The sequence below is a fragment of the Zea mays genome, chromosome 8, assembly GCF_902167145.1.
Source record: "Zea mays cultivar B73 chromosome 8, Zm-B73-REFERENCE-NAM-5.0, whole genome shotgun sequence".
In the NCBI taxonomy this organism is placed as follows: domain Eukaryota; kingdom Viridiplantae; phylum Streptophyta; class Magnoliopsida; order Poales; family Poaceae; genus Zea; species Zea mays.
Genome location: NC_050103.1, coordinates 181899582 through 181921661, shown reverse-complemented (window position 1 = coordinate 181921661; position 22080 = coordinate 181899582). Strand labels below are relative to the sequence as shown.

The following is a 22080-nucleotide window of genomic DNA, read 5'->3' as shown; positions in this document are numbered from 1 at the left end:
TACACTAATCAAACAAATAACAATTACAAATATATACTAATTTCGGCGGCAATTAAATAACGACCGCCAAAAATATGAAATAGAATACTAAAAAATAACCTGTTTATGGAGAAGGGCTCGGGGCGTGGAGCGGTGGCTGGGGTGGCGTGCGGCGGGACGGGGCCGGGGTGGCACGGCGAGGACAGGGAAGGGGCGGTGCGTCGGCGACGTGGGCGAGAGAAAGCTAGCGGCGTCGGCTGAGAGAAAGAGAAGAAGCAGAGATGAAATCGACGCTGACGATTTAAATTCGTTTATTTTTTGCGACCGTGTTAATGACCGCCGAAAATAGCCTTATTTTCAGCGACCTGCGTCAGCCGTCGAAAATAAAAAATTATTTTTACCGAATTATGTCGGCCGCCGAAAATAACTCTTTATTTCGGCGGCATCAGACTGCCCATAAAAAATAACTATGGCCGCTTTATCGTGGTGTCTCGCATGAGATATGTTCCATACGTATGACTACTCCAAACGCTAATTTTTTTCCTTTGGAAACTGTATAGGAGTACATTTTTTTCCTTTGACCACCAATCTTCTTTTCCCATGACCGCCCCAACCTGCAATGCTGCAACCCACAAGCCGCTCAAAGGGCTCCTTCGTGCCACGTGTCGAACGGTCGTTGACGCTTTCCTCCCGATCTCCATCTTGCTCTTGGGTCCCAACGACGTGCCCAATGGCGTTGGGCCTCATGTGTGGTGTCACTGCCGCTGGGCCTGAATCTGTTGCCTGGCTCCTTGATCAGGCGGGACCCTCTCCTTTTCCATGGAGATACCTACACCTACTCTACTTGCGCGGACAAAACGAGCCACGGGCCACGCTCGCATCGCATCGCATCCAACGGCAACTGCCAAGGTCGCCGAAGTCGACGGTGAGGATCGAATCATGCGCCGTTTATAAAAAACGTCTTAGCCTGCTACACGCACACCGCGCAGGAACAACCACCAGGCACAGCCAACAAGCTTGCTAGTGTGTGGTTTCTCTCATCAGGTCAGGAGGAGCATGGCCGACCATAAGGAGGAGCAGTCTGTGATGGACAAGATCTCCGAGAAGTTCCACGGCGGGGACTCCTCGTCGTCGTCTGACTCGGACGACGAGAAGAAGAAGGGGTCTTCTTCGGCGTCGGCGACGGAGGCCATGAAAGCCAAGATCTACCGTCTCTTCGGCCGCGAGAGGCCCGTCCACTCTGTCCTCGGCGGCGGCAAGCGTAAGCCATCCTCCCTTCCCCCCGATTTGTATACCCGATTCTCTCCTTTTCTCCCTCTAGATCCGATCTAGCTATATTTGTGCTTGCTCGTGCTACCTTGTACTGCTGCAGAATACAATACTAGTTCGTTACTTTGTTAATAAGCTCCATCATGATTTGAAACTGAAAAAGTGTTTGGGCCTTGGTTTTGGCGTATGTAGCGTATTTGCTAAGTAACTTGAAGATTCTCTTTGACATCAGCTATAGCGGTCAGCGTTGGCAGCTTGTCCTTACCGTTAAACCCTAACGTGCTCTGTTCGATCTGGACTTAGCCACTGAGGAACGGATCTGGAATGTTTAGCTTAGCTGTCCACTTGTTCGTTAGGGATGTTTGGACTGACGCGGTTATTTCTTTGCAATTGCGCTTGCAGCCGCCGATCTTGTCCTATGGAGGAACAAGAAGATCTCAGGCGGGGTACTCGCTGGTGCCACGGCCATCTGGCTCCTGTTCGAGGTTATGGAGTACCATCTCCTCACCTTGGTGTGCCACTGTCTCATCGTCTCGCTGGCCATCCTGTTCCTGTGGTCCAACGCCTCCAGTTTCATCAACAAGTGAGATTTCGGGATTCCTGATGTTCAAATGAAACTGAACTCGTTCTCTATCGCAGTCTGCTCTAATTGCCATGGCACACGAGCAACATTTTATAAGATCTTCGATTTGTGGTGTTGCTGATTTTCAGGTCCCCACCAAACATTCCTGAGGTGAAAATCCCTGAGGATGTGTCTGTTAATGTTGCACTGACACTGAGATACGAGATCAACAGGGGCTTTGCTACCTTGAGGGAGATTGGACATGGACACGATCTAAAGAAATTCCTAATTGTATGTTGGTTCTCTTTGGGCATTTTGTGCCTAGTGTGTGTGTGGATATTCTTGGTATCGAGCTGATGTCCTGCAATTTTGCTTTTCTTTATTGCAGGTTATCGCAGGTCTCTGGCTCTTTTCAGTTCTTGGGAGCTGTTGCAACTTCCTGACACTGTTCTATATTGGTAATAACTGTGATTCATCTGTTGCTAACTTTTCTCTTGGTGTTGATTCAAGTTTTGAATGAAATTTTATGCCTCCATTGCAGTCTTTGTGGCACTGTACACTATACCTGTTCTGTATGAGAAATATGAGGACAAGGTTGATGCTTTTGGTGAGAAGGCTATGATCGAACTGAAGAAGTATTATGCCATCTTCGATGAGAAGTGCCTATCGAAGATTCCAAAGGGCCTCAAGGATAAGAAGCACTAGATTGGTAGTAAGGTACTTGATATGAATCAACACCCACGTTAAGTCACACCTTCCTTGAAGGATGGTGCTTGGTCCTGGTCTCTAGTTGATAGTATATAATCTGTATGGGCAACTCTGGTGTGACTGACACTTTGATCTGCTGAAAATTGTTGATCTTGTTTTTGGTTTCAACTTTCAGCATACTTGCCTGGAAGCTTGAAACATATCACGCGCTCTATCAATGTCATGTGAACTTTGCCATACACCTTTATTGTTGACTTGGCGCCTTTTGCAAGTACTAGGCTAGTGAAGTGTGCACATTTCTGTTCATACGCAGGGATAGTAATTGGTCTAGTTTGATAATGTGGTCCATTGTCTTCAGGTGTGTGTGCATCCCCTATGCATAGTGAAGGTCCCAGCAGAGGCTTGATTTTAAAGTATGAGAGCTCTCTAACACTACAACCTTCACATATGGATTGTGCCATGTCGTACAATGCTTGAATGTTGCTTGATATTTCACAGCATTTTATACCATGGCCACAAATGCATTGAACTAAATTGTTCACGTGAGTTGTATTTGGGGAAGGTCCTAGCAGGTGCTTGACCCGAAAGCATGAGTGGATTGTACCATGTCGTACAATGCTTCAATGGTGCTTACATTTCACTGCATTTCGTAAACTATGTATGATGTCTGGATGTCTTTAGACATCCATACTTTTAAGAAAGGATACAATCTGAATGTCAAGATTGTACAATCTAGTAGCAGCTTCTAGTTGAATTACATATGCTTGGTTTTAGGCCATTTGATTTGGGTTTCAATGATCAGTTATGTTACTTTGTGACTATCAGAATTATAAATTGAGTGACTGCAATTTAAGTTTCAATGGTTACAAGTACAATGCCTTTTCATTTCTGAAATGAAGATTGAGCCCCCCTTGTTGGCGTAGTACATACTTCCTCTGTCTCAAAATAAAGTGCAGGTTCTTGCTTTCTGAGTAGTCAAAAGTTAACTTTGCACTAGTTAGGTGCCTATGCATTGTTACGGTTTCTATATATCATTATTGCTAACTCATAGTTTATAAGACATATCATGGCTGCAAAACTTTTGTTGGTGTCGCCCTGTTGTCGAGTACTACCTTCTGATCTGTGTTGTCGAGTACTACCTTCTGATCTGTTAAAACGCTTGCCGCAACATAGCAACTATGGACCTTTGCAAGTAACTGCTCCCACAAAAGGTTTGTATTGTTTCTGTCTCATGTAACATATTTTTGTATAGTAAGTTTAGCCTATCCCACAAAAGGTTTCAGACACGAGCCAAGCTCCAGTAACATATATATTGATCACCCCCTTTGTGTCGTTTACTTGGACTAAGTTAAAAGATTAGATTGGGCTGCTCACCTCATTCTGGTGGCATGACTTGATTACTTATAGGTACGATTTACAGGATAAGCTCAGCATAATTTCAGGGATAAGCCCCTGTAACAGACTATGCGTTTACATACTAATCTAAACTGATATAGCTATAAACTAGGATGTTGTTACATATCTTGATACACGCTAACAGCCCCCCGCAATCTTAACCGGTAGCCACAAGGTTGAGAGTGGGTCTTAGTCGCTGCAACATTTGTTTAGTAGCTGGCTTGGTGAAGATATCTGCAACTTGATCTCCTGAAGCAATATGTAGAACATCCATATTTCCTACTGCAACCTTCTCTCGAACAAAATGGAAATCCACTTCTATATGCTTGGTACGAGCATGGAACACAGGATTAGAACTCAAGTATGTAGCACCCAAATTGTCACACCACAAAACAGGCGGTCTTGACTGCATAACATGCAATTCCTTCAACAATGATTGTATCCATGTTGCTTCAGCTGCATCATTTGCTAAAGCCTTGTACTCGGCTGCGAGCATTCCATGAGATAAGGTTTGGCCCAAAGAAAATGGCATAGCCTCCAGTTGAACGTCGATCATCAATGCATCTCGCCCAGTCTGCATCGGTGAAGATGCTTAGTAAACTAGATCTTGATGGTCGTAATGACAGTCCAGTATTCAAAGTTCCTTTTACAAACCGGAGTATGCGCTTGACAGCCTCCCAGTGTAGGATTGTGGGTTTGGAGAGGAACTGACATACTTTGTTAACTGAGAATGACAAGTCAGGTCGTGTGAGAGTAAGGTATTGAAGAGCCCCCACTGTACTCCGATAGACAAAAGCATCCTTGTCTGTAAGAGGTTTCCCAATTGCTCTGGATAATTTTTCAGTGGCACAAAGAGGAGTGGCAACTGACTTACAGTTTTCCATATGAACTCGACTAAGAATATCTCTAGCATATTTCTGTTGAGTGAGTGTCATGCCCCCAGAATTGTAAGTCACTTCAATACCAAGAAAGTAATTTAACTAACCTAGATCCTTCATAGGAAAAGAGACTGAGAGTTGCTGCAGTAATTGCCTTGTTGCTTCAGGAGAGGAGCTGGTAATGACGATATCATCAACGTACACAAGCATGAACATGGTGATGTCGTTGGCCAAGTAGATAAACAAAGAAGAATCAGCAACTGAAGAAGAAAAACCAAGCTGGTAAAGGCGCTCACTAAGTCGAGAGTACCACGCCCTGGGGGACTGTTTTAGACCGTAAATGGACTTGTGAAGCTTACAAACATTGTCAGGTCGAGAGGCATCTTGAAAACCTGGAGGCTGTTGCATGTATGCTGTGTCATCAAGAAAACCATGAAGGAAAGCATTGCTGATGTCAATTTGCCTGGTGTGCCATCCACGAGAGACTGCAAGGGAAAGAACGAGACGAACAGTAGCCGGTTTAACAACCGGACTAAAAGTCTCATGGCAATCGATGCCATACTGCTGTGTGAATCCCCGAGCAACGAGCCGAGCTTTTAATTTGTCAATGGAGCCATCAAGATGTTGTTTGACACGAAAAACCCACTTACAACTGATAATATTTTGACCATGGGGTTTAGGAACCAGAGTCCAAGTGTTATTCTGCCGAAGGGCTAGAAATTCATCCTGCATAGCCTGACACCATTTGTCATCTGCCAGGACTGTTTTATATGACGAGGGTGTAGTAAAGAAAGCCCGTTGACTTAGATTATAAAGGATAGTTCCATCAGCATGAATCCGAGGCTTGTCAATATTATGCTTGAATCGAGTTACCATTTGTGGAGCTGCAACATCAGTACCAGATGGAATGGATACAAAAGTTTACTCTTTTGCCACAACTTTAGGGGGTGCAGGCGCAGCAGATGGTGAAGCCAAGCAATTTGTTGGTGAAATGGAATGCTGCTCAGTGTGTGGTGGTGGAACATCGTCAGTTGCACTGGAGTGTTGATCGACAGCAGCAGGTGGGTCATCTGAACAGCGACTACCTGTAGAACCTAAAACTGTGGCAAAAGGAGGCTCGAGCGAGCCATTAGGTAGCAATAAATCAAGTCTGTAATGCTGCATATGGTCATTGGAAATAGCTGGTTCTTCAGAAGGAAACAAGGAAGTGGAGATAGAATCAGAGGGTGTGGAAGATGAGGCAAAAGGAAAACGGCTTCATCGATCACAACATCTCGAGAAATATAAATTCGGCCGGAAGATCGATCTAAACATTTATAGCCTTTGTGCATAGAGCTATAGCCCAGAAACACACACTGGATGGATCAGAAAGCTAGTTTTTGACTGTTGTAGGGGCGTAAGTTTGGCCAACAGGCACAACCAAATATACGCAAAAAATTGTAGTTAGGTGACTCATGAAACAAAGCTTCCATAGGGGAAGAATTCTGAAGCACACGGGTGGGCATGCGATTGATGAGATAACATGCAGTAAGGAAGGCTTCATCCCAAAACCGTATAGGAAGGGACGAGTTGGTGAGAAGAGTAAGATCAGTTTCGACTGTGTCTGTGCCTGTGTTCTGCTACGCCGTTTTGTTGGGAGGTATGTGGACAGGTAATTCTATGATGAATGCACTATCGTGTAATGTGTTGAGAGAGGCGACGGAATTCGCCTCCCCAATCGGACTGAAGAGTGCGGAGTTTGCAATTAAGCTGGCGTTCAGCATGCGCTTGAAATAGATGAAAGGCATGCTCAACATCAGATTTTCGTTTGAGAAGATAAATCCATGTGAAACGACTGAAATCATCAAGGAAACTAACATAATATTTAAAACCACCAACGGATGTAACAGCTGGCCCCCAAACATCGGAGTGGACTAGTTCAAGAGGGGAAGAGGTTACATGCATTGATTTTTGAAATGGCAATTGGTGAGCCTTGGCGCGTTGACAAGGATCACATACTCTAGATGACTGACGCGGTGTACACGCTAACTTATTGGACTTGACAATAAAGTCGACGACGCTAAAGGATGGATGACCAAGCTGACAGTGCCACAGATCAGAGGAAACTGAGTGGCTAGACAGAGCAGCATGGTGGGACACATGTGATGAAGACTTAGAGCATGGCACCGCGTACAGACCATTGAAGCTTTTACCGCGTAGAAGGGTTCTCCGTGATTTTTGATCCTTGATACAGAAAAAGGATGGGTGAAGTTCCACAAACGCATCATTATCATGAGCTAATTTTTGAATGGACAGAAGATTCTTACGAACACTAGGAACATGTAAAATAGTGTGAAGATAGAGTGGACGTGAGGAACCAGGTATCAACGAGTGACCAATATGAGCAATAGACAAACCTGATCCGTTAGCCACCTGAACTGTGTCTTTGCCAGTGTAACGTTCATGCAGACTGAGTTGATCAAGGTCGCTGGTTAGATGATCATTGGCACCACTGACCAGATACCAATTTGTGTCGACCGAGTAGGAAGGAGTCGCAGCGGCGTTCACTTGACGCTCACGAGTATCGTCAGGCTGATACGCATGATTGAAACGCTGCCTGCAGTGTAGCGCATCATGACCATATATGTTGCATACCTGACATGTTGGCTTAGGTCCGCTACCGCCACGTCCGGAGTTGTGGCTGTCGTCGCCGCCACCGCCACGACCAGAACCGCCTCGTCCACGGTTCTGGCCACCACGGCCACCACTACGAGTGTTGAAGGGATGGCGAGTAGCAACATTCGTCGAGGAATGGATCTCACCGGTGGAGGTGTAGCGTTGGAGACGAGCTTCGGCACTCAGAAGATGAGCGAAGAAGGTATTGAGATCCATCGATGTATCACGCAGGGCAACAATCGTGACGAAGGACTCAAAATCAGAGCCCAACCCGACCAACATGTAGCCGAGGACTTCTTCATCAGAAAGGGGGTGACCCAAAGAAGCCATGGTGTCAGCATACCCCTTCATCTTCTGGAAGTAGGCAGCGGCTGTGAGATCCGCCTTCTTGGCGTTGGAAAGCTGATAGTGAACCTGCATGATCTGGGCACGATTTTGGGAGGAGAACATAGCGTGCAACACAGACCAGGCAGCAGCAGCACTGGTGTGCTGGGTCATTTGGCCTAGCATTTCTTCAGACATGGATGCAAGGAGTGCTGAAAGAACAAGTTGATCAGAGGCGAACCAACGAAGGTAATCTAGGTTGGGAACCTGAAGAGCATCGACTCCAGTTCCGGTGGTGATGACCAGAGTCGGTGGTGGAAGCGAGCCATCAACATGGCCGAACAGCTGATGAGCACGAAGGATCGGCGTGACTTGAGCTTTCCACAGGAAAAAATTGGTGCGAGAGAGACGGACGGTGATGGCGGTGCTGAGGGAAGGAGCAGAGGTAACGCCTGAGAAGCTGCTGTGTGCAGTGGTGGTTGACATGGCGAGGGAGGATGGAAGGAAGAATGGATCTTGGCTCTGCGATACCAAGTTAAAAGATTAGATTGGGCTGCTCACCTCATTCTCATTCTGGTGGCATGACTTGATTACTTATAGGTACGATTTATAGGATAAGCTCAGCATAATTTCAGGGATAAGCCCTCGTAACAGTCTATGCGTTTACATGCTAATCTAAACTGATATAGCTACAAACTAGGATGTTGTTACATATCTTGATACACGCTAACAGACTAGTATATAGCCTGTGCTAACGTTACGATCTCGCGGAGAAGAGGAGAGGGGTTGACAGTGATGGCGCGATGGGAGGGGTCGCCGATGGCGGCGCAAGTGACAGGGAGGGAGAGGCCGGGGGCGGTGGTGTCGTAGGTGGAGAGGATGAGAGATGATCTAAATAATGTTTGTTCATAGGTGAAGGAGAGGATGAGATATGATCCAAATAATATTTTTTATTGGATTTGAGTAAGGGAGAGGCCAACGTTCAGATGTATTTATTTTGACGGTGTATTTTGTTTGGTGGATTTAGTGGAGCTTATGGGTATGAGAGTGATTTGGTTGGATGAGTTTTGCAAAGTTTGAACTAGTGAATTATATAGTGGTATAGATAAGAAGCAATAAAACTCTTGATTTTTTTCTCAACTATTAGCATACTTACTTTTCTATGGTGTACGAATTATAAATAAATTTTACTTGTATTTCTACAGAAAATTTCAAGATCCTATGGCACAAGTTCTTTTAATAGTTTTAGATTATTTAAGGTTGTGTTTAGTTGAAGAGTTAAATAGAATAGAGTTGTTCCATTCCAGTATTTGAGAATGTAGTCGTTTTATTCCGCGTTTGTCAAAAAGAACAGAGCCGTTACATTTTTTGTTTGGTTGAACAATAGAATAGAGCATGTATGAGTGTAGAGGGAAGGAGAGGGGGAGAGCGCTCGCATCTGGTCGTTTTTGTGGAGCGAGAGCGTTCTAACTATTTATGATAAATTTATATATAGGGATTCAGAAGTCGCTCCGCTCTTATTTTGTTGGAAACAAAACATCCATAAAATTAGAATGAAGTCACTCTATTTTCTCGCACTCTTCAACCAAACACACCCTAAGTAGCTCTGCAAGCGTAGTGTCTAAAAAAACTGCTCTCACATGGAGGTGGATGTTAGATAAAAGTGAACATAGCAGCTTCTAACTTCCCGTAGCAACTATTCCCTACTCACATTAGGGTTTCGCCTTTATAAATTCACTTGTAATCCGCAGGAGATTCAACATCTCATTGTAAATCTCTTGCGGTCTGTAACCACCCGAAAAATAGTGATATTGTTGCTGGCCGACGCCTGTGGTTTTTCTCCCTTCGCCTGGAGGGGTTTTCCACGTTAAATCTATGTCTTCTGTGTGTTTGATCTACTTTGTATCGTATTGATTCGTAACGAATTAAGCTCTAAGACTGTTCAGTAGTTGTTAGAGGCCTTCGTCCTCTGAAGGTCCTCAAAAACGTGATTTAACAATATCTTCCAAGTATGACATGTGAATAGGTACCTTCGGACTCGGGCTAAAAGCATGTACGATGTAGAAAGCATGATCGTGACGAAGGTTGGAGTTGCTCCGAAGCTACGTGCAGGGGAGCTTCGGCTAAATGGCGGTGTCGGGGACCATAATTAGGGGTACTCTCAAGGCTCCTAATTCTCAGCTGGTAACCCCCATCAGCATAAAGCTGCAAAGGCCTGATGGGTGCGATTAAGTCAGGGATCGGTCCATTCGAGGGGCTCGATCACGCCTCGCCCGAGCCTAGCCTCGGACAAGGGCAGCCGACCCCGGAGGATCTCCGTTTCGCCCGACCCCCCTCCAGCGGCGAACATACTTCCGGCTCGCCCGAGGCCCTGTCTTCGCCAAGAAGCAACCCTGACCAAATCGCCGCGCCGACCGACCAAATCGCAGGAGCATTTAATGCAAAGGTGGCCTGACACCTTTATCCTGACGCGCGCCCTTCAGTCGACAGAGCCGAAGTGACCGCTGTCACTTCGCCGCTCCACTGGCCGGCCTGACAGAAAGACAGCGCCGCCTGCGCCGCTCCGACTGCGGTGCCACTTGACAGAGTGAGGCTGACAGTCAGTCAGGCCCGGCCGCAGGCACCATAGGAAGCTCCGCTTCGCCCGACCCAGGGCTCGGACTTGGGCTCAGCCCCGGAAGACGGCGAACTCCGCTCCGCCCGACCCAGGGCTCGGACTTGGGCTCAGCCCCGGAAGACGACGAACTCCGCTCCGCCCGACCCAGGGCTCGGACTCGGGCAAAGCCCCGGAAGACGACAAACTCCGCTCCGCCCGACCCAGGGCTCGGACTCGGGCAAAGCCCCGGAAGACGGCGAACTCCGCTCCGCCCGACCCAGGGCTCGGACTTGGGCTCGACCCCGGAAGACGACGAACTCCGCTTCGCCCGACCCAGGGCTCAGACTCCGCCCTGGCCTCAGCCGACGGTCTCCGCCTCGCTCGACCCAGGGGCTCGGACTCGACCTCGGCCACGGAAGACAGACTCGACCTCGACTTCGGAGGAGCCTCCACATCGCCCAACCTAGGGCGCGGACCGGCCACATCGACGGGAGGCGTCATCATTACCCTACCCCAAGCTGACTCAGGCTACGGGAAACGAGACCGGCGTCCCATCTGGCTCGCTCCGCCAGATAGGCAATGATGGCTCCCCGCACGCTCCCTGACGACAGCGGCTCTCAGCCCCCTTACGGAAGCAAGAAGACGTCAGCGAGAACTCGCTCCGACAGCTGTCCCTCCGCCAGGCTCCAGCGCTCCTCCGACGGCCACGACACCACACGAACCGGGTGCCAAAACCTCTTCGGCTGCCACGATGGCATGTACTTAGGGCGCTAGCTCTCCTCCGCTAGACACGTAGCACTCTGCTACACCTCCCATTGTACACCTGGATCCTCTCCTTACGCCTATAAAAGGAAGGACCAGGGCCCGCTTATAGAGGGTTGGCCGCGCGGGGACGAGGACGAGACAGGCGCTCGCGTGAGGCCGCTCGCTCCCTCTCCCGCGTGGACGCTTGTAACCCCCTACTACAAGCGCACCCGACCTGGGCGCAGGACGAACACGAAGGCCGCGGGATTTCCACCTCTCTCACGCCCATCTTCGGCCACCTCACTTCCCCCCTTCGCGCTCAGCCTCGCGCCGACCCATCTGGGCTGGGGCACGCGGCGACATTCACTCGTCGGCCCAGGGACCCCCCGGTCTCGAAACGCCGACAGTTGGCGCGCCAGGTAGGGGCCTGCTGCGTGTTGACGAACAGCTTCCCGTCAAGCTCCAGATGGGCAGTCTCCAGCAACCTCTCCGGCCCGGGACGGTGCTCTGTTTCGGGAGCTTTGAGTTCATGTCCCTCGACGGCAGCTACGACATGATACTCCTTCCACCGCCGTGCGACAGCGACAATGGCGGCCGGCAGCCCGCCCGCCGGCGGCGGAATCGACGACGTCTTCCCCGCGTGGTGGAAGAACAACATTCGAGCTCACCCCGTCCTCCCCCCAGCCGACGGAGGAGGAGGCGGGGCAACCAAGGCCAAGCAGGAGGCAGCGCCTCGTCGGCTGTCGAGCGAGTCGACGGCGCTAGCGCCCCAACGGGGGGCGCGTCGGGCATCGACCTCGCGTTTGAGACGAGGACGAGCGCCGTCTCCCCGCAACGCGCCGATTCCGAGCAAACGGACGACGCCAGCACGCTCGCGAAAGGCTTGCTGGACGTCACCCTCGTACCTGAGACGACGGTGCAGTCAGTCCCCGACGTGACTTCATCACCGCCCGTCGACCAAGAGGTACCGACCGATTCCCATCTCACGCCTTTCGGATTCAGCCTCGACCCGCCAAGCGACTTCGCTTTGGCGGACGCTCTCGTAGAGGCGAGTCTGAACCCTCTGGGGTTTCGTATGCTGTCACCTTGGGACCGGCTGACGGACGTCTCGACCTACGGGCCCTCTGGGTCCGAGGAAGACGACGAGCCTGACTTCTGTTGGGATTTCTCTGGACTTGGCGACCCCAGTGCCATGCGGGACTTCATGACCGCATGCGACTACTGCCTTTCCGACTGTTCCGACGGTAGCCGCAGCCTCGGCGACGAGGACTACGGCCCAAGCCGCGAATGTTTCCACGTCGATCTAGGGGGTCCCTCCGAAGGCAACCATCTCGGCATGCCGGAGGACGGTGATCTCCCTAGGCCGGTGCCTCGCGTTGACATCCCACGGGAGCTAGCTGTGGTCCCCGTTCAGGAGGGGGGCCATGACCCACAGCTCGAGCAAATCCGCGGGGTGCAGGCCAGGCTCGACGAGGGAGCAGGAGCACTTGAGCCGATCCGCCGGAACGTCGGACAGGAATGGGCGGGCCAGCCTCCGGCCGGAGAAATGCGTCATCCACCCCAGGGCTTCCAGCACCGCATCGCCGACAATGTCAGGATGAGGCCGCCGCCCGCTTCCAGTGGAATCGGCCAGAACCTGGCTGTAGCGGCAATGCTCCTCCGCGCGATGCTGGAGCCATCAACCACCGAGGGACGGCGAATCTAGGGAGAGCTCAAGAATCTCCTAGAGGACGTCGCGGTCCGACGGGCCGAGAGCTCCGCCTCCCGAAGGCAGGGGTACCCCTCGGAACATCATGCCGCGACTTCCCGATTCATGCGAGAAGCCTCGGTCCACACCGGGCGCACGCGCAACACAGCGCCTGCGGCCCCGGGTCGCCTCGGCAACGAGCACCATCACCGCGACCGTCGGGCCCACCTCGACGAGAGGGTGCGCCGAGGCTACCACCCCAGGCGTGGGGAACGCTACGACAGCGGGGAGGATCGGAGTCCCTCGCCCGAACCACCCGATCCACAGGCTTTCAGCCGGGCCATACGACGGGCGCCGTTCCCGACCCGGTTCCGACCCCCGACTACCATCACAAAGTACTCGGGGGAGACGAGACCGGAGCTGTGGCTCGCGGACTACCGGCTGGCCTGCCAACTGGGTGGAACGGACGATGACAACCTCATCATCCGCAACCTCCCCCTGTTCCTCTCCGACACCGTTCGCGCCTGGTTGGAGCACCTGCCTCCGGGGCATATCTCCAACTGGGACGACCTAGTCCAAGCCTTCGCCGGCAATTTCCAGGGCACGTACGTGCGCCCTGGGAATTCCTGGGACCTCCGAAGCTGCCGACAGCAGCCGGGAGAGTCTCCGGGACTACATCCGGCGATTCTCGAAGCAGCGCACCGAGCTGCCCAACATCACCGACTCGGATGTCATCGGCGTGTTCCTCGCCGGCACCACCTGCCGCGACCTGGTGAGCAAGTTGGGTCGCAAGACCCCCACCAGGGCGAGCGAGCTGATGGACATCGCCACCAAGTTCGCCTCTGGCCAGGAGGCGGTCGAGGCTATCTTCCGGAAGGACAAGCAGCCCCAGGGCCGCCCACCGGAAGATGCCCCCGAGGCGTCAACTCAACGCGGTGCCAAGAAGAAGGGCAAAAAGAAGTTGCAAGCGAAACGCGACGCCGCCGACGCGGACCTTGTCGCCGCCGCCGAGTACAAGAACCCTCGGAAACCCCCCGGAGGTGCCAACCTCTTCGACAAGATGCTCAAGGAGTCGTGCCCCTATCACCAGGGGCCCGTCAAGCACACCCTTGAGGAGTGCGCCATGCTTCGGCGCCACTTCCACAGGGCCGGGCCACCCGCGGAGGGTGGCAAGGCTCGCGACGACGACAAGAAGGAAGATCACCAGGCAGGAGAGTTCCCCGAGGTCTGCGACTGCTTCATGATCTACGGTGGGCAAGCGGCGAACGCCTCGGCTCGGCACCGCAAGCAAGAGCGTCGGGAGGTCTGTTCGGTGAAGGTGGCGGCGCCAGTCTACCTAGACTGGTCCGACAAGCCCATCACCTTCGACCAAGCCGACCACCCCGACCACGTGTCGAGCCCGGGAAAATACCCGCTCGTTGTCGACCCCGTCGTCGGCGACGTCAGGCTCACCAAGGTCCTCATGGACGGAGGCAGCAGCCTCAACATCATCTACGCCGAGACCCTCGGGCTCCTGCGTGTCGATCTGTCCTCGGTCTGGGCAGGCACTGCGCCTTTCCATGGGATCATCCCCGGGAAGCGCGTCCAGCCCCTTGGACAACTCGACCTTCCCGTCTGCTTCGGAACACCCTCCAACTTCCGAAGGGAGACCCTGACGTTCGAGGTGGTCGGGTTCCGAGGAACCTACCACGCGGTACTGGGAAGGCCATGCTACGTGAAGTTCATGGCCATCCCCAACTACACCTACCTCAGGCTCAAGATGCCGGGCCCCAACGTGGTCATCATCGTCGGCCCCACGTACAAACACGCGTTCGAATGCAACGTGGAGTGCGTGGAGTACGCCGAGGCCCTCGCCGAGTCCGAGGCCCTCATCGCCGACCTGGAGAGCCTCTCTAAGGAGGTGCCAGACGTGAAGCGTCATGCCGGCAACTTCGAGCCAGCGGAGACGGTTAAGTCCGTCCCCCTCGACCCCAGCAGCGACGCCTACAAGCAAGTCCGGATCGGCTCCGAGCTGATCCCAAATAGGAAGTAGTGCTCGTCGACTTTCTCCGCGCGAACGCCGACGTCTTCGCGTGGAGTCCCTCGGACATGCCCGGCATACCGAGGGATGTCGCCGAGCACTCGCTGGATATCCGAGCCGGAGCCCGACCCGTTAAGCAGCCTCTGCGCCGATTCGACGAAGAAAAGCGCAGAGCCATAGGCGAGGAGATCCACAAGCTAATGGCGGCAAGGTTCATCAAAGAGGTATTCCATCCCAAATGGCTAGCCAACCTTGTGCTTGTGAGAAAGAAAGGAGGGAAATGGCGGATGTGTGTAGACTACACTGGTCTAAACAAAGCATGTCCGAAGGTTCCCTACCCTCTGTCTCGCATCGATCAAATCGTGGATTCCACTGCTGGGTGCGAAACCCTGTCTTTCCTCGATGCCTACTCCGGGTGTCACCAAATCAGGATGAAAGAGTCCGACCAGCTCGCGACTTCTTTCATCACACCCTTCGGCATGTACTGCCATGTCACCATGTCATTCGGCTCGAGGAATGCGGGTGCGACGTACCAGCGGTGCATGAACCATGTGTTCGGCGAACACATTGGCCGGACGGTCGAGGCCTACGTCGATGACATCGTAGTCAAGACGAGGGAAGCCTCCGACCTCCTTTCCGACCTTGAAGTGACATTCCGATGTCTCAAGGCGAAAGGCGTGAAGCTCAATCCTGAAAAGTGTGTCTTCGGGGTACCCCGAGGCATGCTCTTGGGGGTCATCGTCTCCGAGCGGGGCATCGAAGCCAACACGGAGAAGATCGCAGCCGTCACCAGCATGGGGCCATCAAGGACTTGAAAGGCGTACAGAGAGTCATGGGATGTCTTGCGGCCCTGAGCCTTTTCATCCCGCACCTCGGCGAAAGAGGCCTGCCTCTGTACCGCCTCGGGGCGAATAACGGTTCCCCCGGAAGCCTTCTCCTGAGACCTGCATCAACCCTCCGTCAAGATCGACGACACGCCCGAGCCCGAGTCACCCTCGGCCCAGCCCGAGGTACCCTCGGCTCGGTCCGAGGTACCCACGGTTCGGCCCGAGGTACCCTCGGCCCCCGAGGGTGAGGCACTGCGCGTCGAGGAGGGGCGAAGCGGGGTCACGCCTAATCGAAAATGGCAGACCCCGTACCTGCAATATCTCCACCGAGGAGAACTACCCCTCGACCGAGCCAAAGCTCGGCGGTTGGCGCGGCGCGCCAAGTCGTTCGTCTTGCTGGGAGATGGGAAGGAGCTCCACCACCGCAGCCCCTGAGGCTTCCTCCAGTGATGCATTTCCATCGCCAAAGGCCAGGAGCCCCTACGAGAGGTACACTCGGGGGCTTGCGACCATCGCGCAGCACCCCGAGCCCTTGTTGGAGACACCTGAGGGCTACATGCACCCCTAGGAAGGGCCGTTCGTCATCGCCAAAGTTCTGAAGCCCGGAACAAACGAACTGGCCGACAGTCAAGGCGAGGTCTGCACCAACACTTCGAACGTCTAACAGCTACGTCGCCTCTACCCTTAAGATGCTTTCAAGTTGTTCGCTTACCTCTCCCCCACGCAAGTTTTAGTCATCAAGGGAGGGTCAGCCTTGCCTCGGTAGAGCCCGATCCTCCCTCGGGGGCTAAAAAGGGGGGAACCCCTCTGCGCCAAAATTTTCAATCGAAAAGGCTTTTGCGTTCCCCCGGCTATGTCGGAAGCAGGACCCCGAGGAGAGAACGCAGGTGCATGTAAGTGGCAAGGCTGACTGAGCCGAGGGACTCCTACGCCTCTGGGTTACGGACACCTCACTCGTCACCCACCACGAAAAGTGACTCCTACTTGGGGAAGCCACCCTGCTACTGACAGGCGGGGCCGGACACGCAAAATGAAAGGGAAAGGAGCATGACTTTATGCAACGGTAATAAAGTGTTCAGGCCTCAGCGGCCGTAGAAAGACACACGTGCATCCAACAGAAACTGCTCCGACAGAGTTAGGCGTCGCCCGGGGAAGGAGCCGCGCCTTCGGCTTCGTCCCCGCCCTCGGCAAAGTCCATCCCGGCTTCGGACGACGGCGCAGGCGGGAGGATCTCTGCCTCGAAGGTGGTCACCAGCACTGCGCTCGGACCCGCGGCGGCCGCATCGAGCCTCTGGACTTCTGTCAGGGCGGCTTCATCTTCGTTAGGAAGGCAATACCCCTCGCTGACCCGCTCCAGGTCCACGACGTAGTGGGAAGCGAGCACGGCGAAGGCCCGCCTGACGCCGTGGTGTAGCGCCTCACGGAGTCTGTCGCGCACATGATCGCCCAAGGCCTGTAGGCGACTTTGAGGGGAGCTTCCTGAGGGGACGTCACCGAAGCCAAGGACCCGGCAGAAGTCCGAGACGGCCTCGGACATGGCCGCGTGGTCGGCCTCCCTCTGCTCGGCCGCCCCGGCAAGCGCCTCGACAAGCGCCTCGGCAAGCGCCTCGGCAAGCGCCTTGGCGGACTCATCAAGGGCGGACTCGAGCTCTACGAACAGCCGGAACGAAAGATCTCAAACACAAGCGGAGGAAACAAGCTGAAACGAAAACCGAAAATGGCCAGGGCGTACCTCCGGCTCGGGCACGCTGCTCCGAGGCTGCGACCTGGGCTACGGCTAGGTCGGCTGCAAGGGCTCCAGCCCGGCTTTCGGCCTCGGCAGCCCGACCCCGAGATTGGTCCCGCTCATTGACGATCTGGTCGAACTTCGACTGCTGTCGTCGCACTTCTGCGCGTGCCGCTGCCGCCTCTGCGTGTGCCGCTGTCGCCTCGGCTCTCAGATCGATGCAGAGCAACCGAAGGTCCGCCACCTCGGCGCCCTGCTGAGAGAGGCGCGCAGTAGCCCCGACGAGCGAGGTCCTCAGGGATCGCAGCGAGCCCCAGACGTCGACCTCGTGGCAGATGAACGACGACTTGGCGGCGCTCAGATCCGTCAGATCCCGAGGGAAGGAAGCGGGGCGTCACAAAAGACGCCTTGGTCACAAAAAAAGGTATGCCTGAAACCGTTACCTGGAGGATTTTGGGGACGTCCCTGCAGAAAACCTCCAGCGACGACCGGAGTGACCCCACCGTCGCTTCGGCACACTCGCGGAGCTCGTCCCAGGACTGCTCCTCCCGCTCATCGTCGAGGACGAAGAAGGGATCTGAGGCCTCACGGGTCCAGAACCGGAGCAACTGGCGCCGACCCTCGGAGCTCCGCCGCACAGCGACAAGGCTGCCGCTCGGCAGGACGGATCACGTCTCCACGCCCCCCTCCTCCGAGGCACCGAGCGCCGACGCCTCGGCCATCTCAGCGTCGGCAGCAACAGGTCGCTCCCCGACTGGGACGGCAGCGGCTTCAGTAGCAACAGGTGCCGGCACCGCCGACACGTCCGGTGAGGCCGGGGCCACGTCCGCGTCAGCCGCCTCCTCTAGCACGATGGCCGCCTCGGCAGAAGAGCCGGCCTCGGGAACTCGCTCCACGACGACTGGTGCCGCCTGAGCCCCCTTCTGTGGAGCGCCTTGCAAGAAGGTCAGCTGAACGGCAAGGCCCGGAGCGGCGCCGACTGAGGAAGCCGACGCCGTCTTAAGGGCCTTTCGGGGAGCCAGATCGGTCAGGCCATGGCTTCGCTTGCTGAGGAGGAAAGAAAAATCGCGGTCGGGACATACGAATGAAAAGCCAGGACGAAGACGTTCCAAGATACTTACCCGCTCCGGGCCATGATCAACCGTGCCTGGGGGGAGGTCTCTCGGATCTCGACCCTCGAAGGCGCCGCCGAGGTCCGCCTCGCCGGCAGCTTCGGCACCACCCTTGCTATGGGCGCCTTGGACGCCCGGGAGACGGACTGCCCAGGCACTGCCACGGTGACCTGAGGGCCGCTCTCCTGCGCTGTCGGCGTGGGCAACGGCTCTCGGGGAACAGACGCCTCGGCCTGGCTCCCCGGGGTCACCTGTACTCCCCCAGCCGAGGGTCAAGTACCCTCTCGGTCTGCCCCCGCTCTTCGGGCCGGGACCTCGGCGTCCCGACTCCGGGGACTGACGAGATCAGCCCACTCGGGGGCTGACTTGATGGCTCCTGGCCTAACCTCAAGCCAGGGCTGAAGCCAAGGTGGGCAGCCATGTCGTCTTCCTCGTCATCATCTTCATCATCGTCGTCGTCATCAGGCATTTCCGGCGACGGCTCCCTCGGGAGCCCCTCCCTCTCCTGTCGACGACGGAGCTTTTCCAAGGCGTCTCGAGCCCGCATCCGCTCGCGGGCCCGGGCCTTCTCCGCGTCCTTCTTTTTCTTCTTCTCCTCCGCGGCAACCCGCCGCGCTGCTCGGTCCACCGCATCCTGCGGGACCCGTGGCAGGGAAGGCTTGTGCCACCCTACCTCCTGGAGACGGATGGAAATCCCGACCGTAAGAACCAGGGGCAACCCGACGCAAGAAGAAGGAAGGAGCGGACACTCACCAGAGTCACGCACCCTTGGTCAGGGCGCATCAAGGGCTGGGAGAAGGCGCTGGTGTCCGGTTTTCCCAACGCGACGGCCACCCGCCCGTGGAGAACGTCGAAGGGAAGAGGATCCAAGGACATCCGTGAGCCCTCCAAGTCAGCCTCCGGCGTCATCTCCCAAAGCGGCAACCGTCGCTCCGCCAAGGGAAGCACCCTCCGGCGGTGGATGGCGGCAATCACTCCCGCGGCGGTGAGTCCCCCTTTCCGCAACGCCTCCAAGGCCTTGAGAAGGGGTTCGAGGTTCTTCTGTCTTTCGTGCGGGGTCCCGTGGCGCCAAGCGTCGACGGCGACGGTGACCACTCGCTGGGAAAACGGCGGGAGCAACTCGCCGTCATTCCGGAGGTAGAACCACCGGCGCTGCCACCCTTTATTCGAGGACGCAAGGATGGCGGGAATATACAGCGACGCCCGCGACTGCCTCAGCTGGAGGATGCAGCCGCCGGCCCGCACTGCCGCGCGGACCTTTCTCTCCCCCGTCGGCGAAGCAAAAAGCTCCGCGGAAAAGAGATGAGTCCACAAGTCCCAGTGGGGGGCGATCCCCAAGTACCCCTCGCACACCGCTACGAAGATGGCGCCCTGCGAGATGGAGTTGGGGCTGAGGTTGTGCAACTCCACCCCGTAGTGGTGCAGGATCGCCCGCATAAAGCGGCTCGCCGGCACACCAAATCCCCGCTCGTGGAAGGAGACGAAGCTCACGATGTACCCCGGCGGTGGGAACGGGGCGGCTCCGTTCACGGGGGGAATCCATTCCGGCCGCCTCTCATCAGAGAGAGGGCGAAGTAAACCCTCAGCAACAAGATCCTCCAGATCACCCGCCGTCACTGTGGAGAAAGGACATGGGTCACGCGGCGAGATGATGGTCACCCGGTCGGCCATCACCGAGCAGAAGGGGTGGCGGCGTAAAGGACAGGGTGGGTGGTTTCCTTTTCTCTGGCTAAGTCTCTCAGGTTGCGAAAACCTAAGAGGGAGGCAAGAAGCGGAGCAAAGAACCATCGCCAGACCCTCCCCCGAGTATATAAAGACCAAGGCGAGACCCGTTCAACGTTCCGCCCGGACCGGCCGCGGGATTCAAAAAACTCAAAGCGAAACAGCCGTTCCTCGAACGGCTCGTGCACGCGCAACGGCCGCCCCGCGAACCGCACGCCCCGTCACATTAACTCCGCGGCGGGAAAGGCGGCGCCTCTGGCAGGGGAAGCGAGCGACGCTTCGCCTTCGCCATAATGACCGCGTCAAAAAAGGTACGCCACGTCATTCGATTTCGGATCCTTTTCCTTTTTTCCTCTTTCTCTCTCTTACAACAGGGACCGGGAAAGGGGGATACCCCGAAAAGGATCCTTCCCCGTGAAGGAACCAGGCTCCGAGCCTCCCTACTGATCAGAGGTTCGAAGGCTGGCCCCTCGGAAGGGTTCAAACAGCCGCCTCAGAGCGCGTGGGCTCCACACCCACTACTGGTCAGAGGTTCGAAGGTCGGCCCCTCGGAAGGGTTCAACGACCGCCTCAGGCTACTCGGGCTCCGCGCCCACTACTGATCAGGAGTTCGAAGGCTGGCCCTCGAAGGGTTCACAGCCGCCTCAGACACAGAGCGAGGGATGACCATGGGTACGTTCGATACATATCCAAGGCTCGGGCTGCGCTCCCGAGGTACCCTAGGACATTTCCGAGACCAGTGGGAACGATCTTGTAACGGAATCCTATCAGAGGGAGGCATCGAGCCCTCGAACCCCGTCGACAGGGGACCGGGTCCGGTAGATCACCCGCAGGTACTTTTGGGCGCGCCTCTGGGCCTCTAGCCGACCCCTAGCAAATGGGGCACGGACGTCCGCTCGGATTACCCGCCGGCAGCTCACCGGGGACACCATGTTCGGCGCCCACCGAGGGCAACATGGCGCTTTCCCCCCTCCTCCTTGCGGAAAAGCGACGCAGGGGCGTATGTAAAAAAGTCGAGTCTGTCCCTGATCGTCCTCTCGCCCTGTGCAGAGGCTCGGGGGCTGCTCTCGCAAACCCGGCTCCGGCCAATCCGTTGACAGCGTCAACATACCAGCCCGAGAATTTGGAACCCGACCGTGCACCCGGGCTACGGCCAGCTCGCATGAGGGAACGACCAGACCAGCCGAAGCATTACGCAAGGCATTAAGACCTCGGAGGAGTCAAACCACTCCTCCGAGGCCTCGGGGGCTACACCCGGCGGGTGCGCTCGCGCCCACCCACCGGAACAAAACGCAACCGGGAAAGGCTGGTCCCCTTGCAAAAAAGTGCGGCAAAAGCCTCCAAGCGAGTGCTAACACTCCCTTCGAGGCTCGGGGGCTACTGTCGGGGACCATAATTAGGGGTACCCTCAAGGCTCCTAATTCTCACCTGGTAACCCCCATCAGCATAAAGCTGCAAAGGCCTGATGGGTGCGATTAAGTCAGGGATCGGTCCATTCGAGGGGCTCGATCACGCCTCGCCCGAGCCTAGCCTCGGACAAGGGCAGCCGACCCCGGAGGATCTCCGTTTCGCCCGAGGCCCCCCCTCCAGCGGCGAACATACTTCCGGCTCGCCCGAGGCCCTGTCTTCGCCAAGAAGCAACCCTGACCAAATCGCCGCGCCGACCGACCAAATCGCAGGAGCATTTAATGCAAAGGTGGCCTGACACCTTTATCCTGACGCGCGCCCTTCAGTCGACAGAGCCGAAGTGACCGCCGTCACTTCGCCGCTCCACTGGCCGGCCTGACAGAAAGACAGCGCCGCCTGCGCCGCTCCGACTGCGGTGCCACTTGACAGAGTGAGGCTGACAGGCAGTCAGGCCCGGCCGTAGGCACCA

At 55.3% G+C, this 22080-nt stretch overlaps 1 protein-coding gene and 1 non-coding gene across 6 annotated transcripts in view; both read left to right on the top strand.

Moving 5' to 3' along the window:
• Nucleotides 1-866: 866 nt before the first annotated feature.
• Nucleotides 867-22080, top strand: part of LOC100191576 (Seed maturation protein) — a 37626-nt gene continuing 16412 nt past the window's right edge. For 3 of the 5 annotated variants that reach the window (XM_020541845.3, XM_020541846.3, XM_008656025.4), the window contains exons 1-5: nucleotides 867-1240; nucleotides 1651-1831; nucleotides 1960-2101; nucleotides 2199-2268; nucleotides 2352-2527. In XM_020541845.3, the coding sequence (XP_020397434.1) occupies nucleotides 1036-1240; nucleotides 1651-1831; nucleotides 1960-2101; nucleotides 2199-2268; nucleotides 2352-2515 (762 nt within the window). In that variant the 5' untranslated portion in view covers nucleotides 867-1035 and the 3' untranslated portion in view covers nucleotides 2516-2527. Of the gene's footprint in view, nucleotides 1241-1650; nucleotides 1832-1959; nucleotides 2102-2198; nucleotides 2269-2351; nucleotides 2757-2876; nucleotides 3484-22080 lie in introns of those variants that run through there. The other 2 variants (XM_008656026.4, NM_001137006.1) reach the window with 2 other exon arrangements.
• Nucleotides 2899-3041, top strand: LOC111590058 (small nucleolar RNA snoR145). Its single transcript, XR_004852348.1, has one exon. It is a non-coding gene; the product is annotated as a small nucleolar RNA snoR145 (small nucleolar RNA).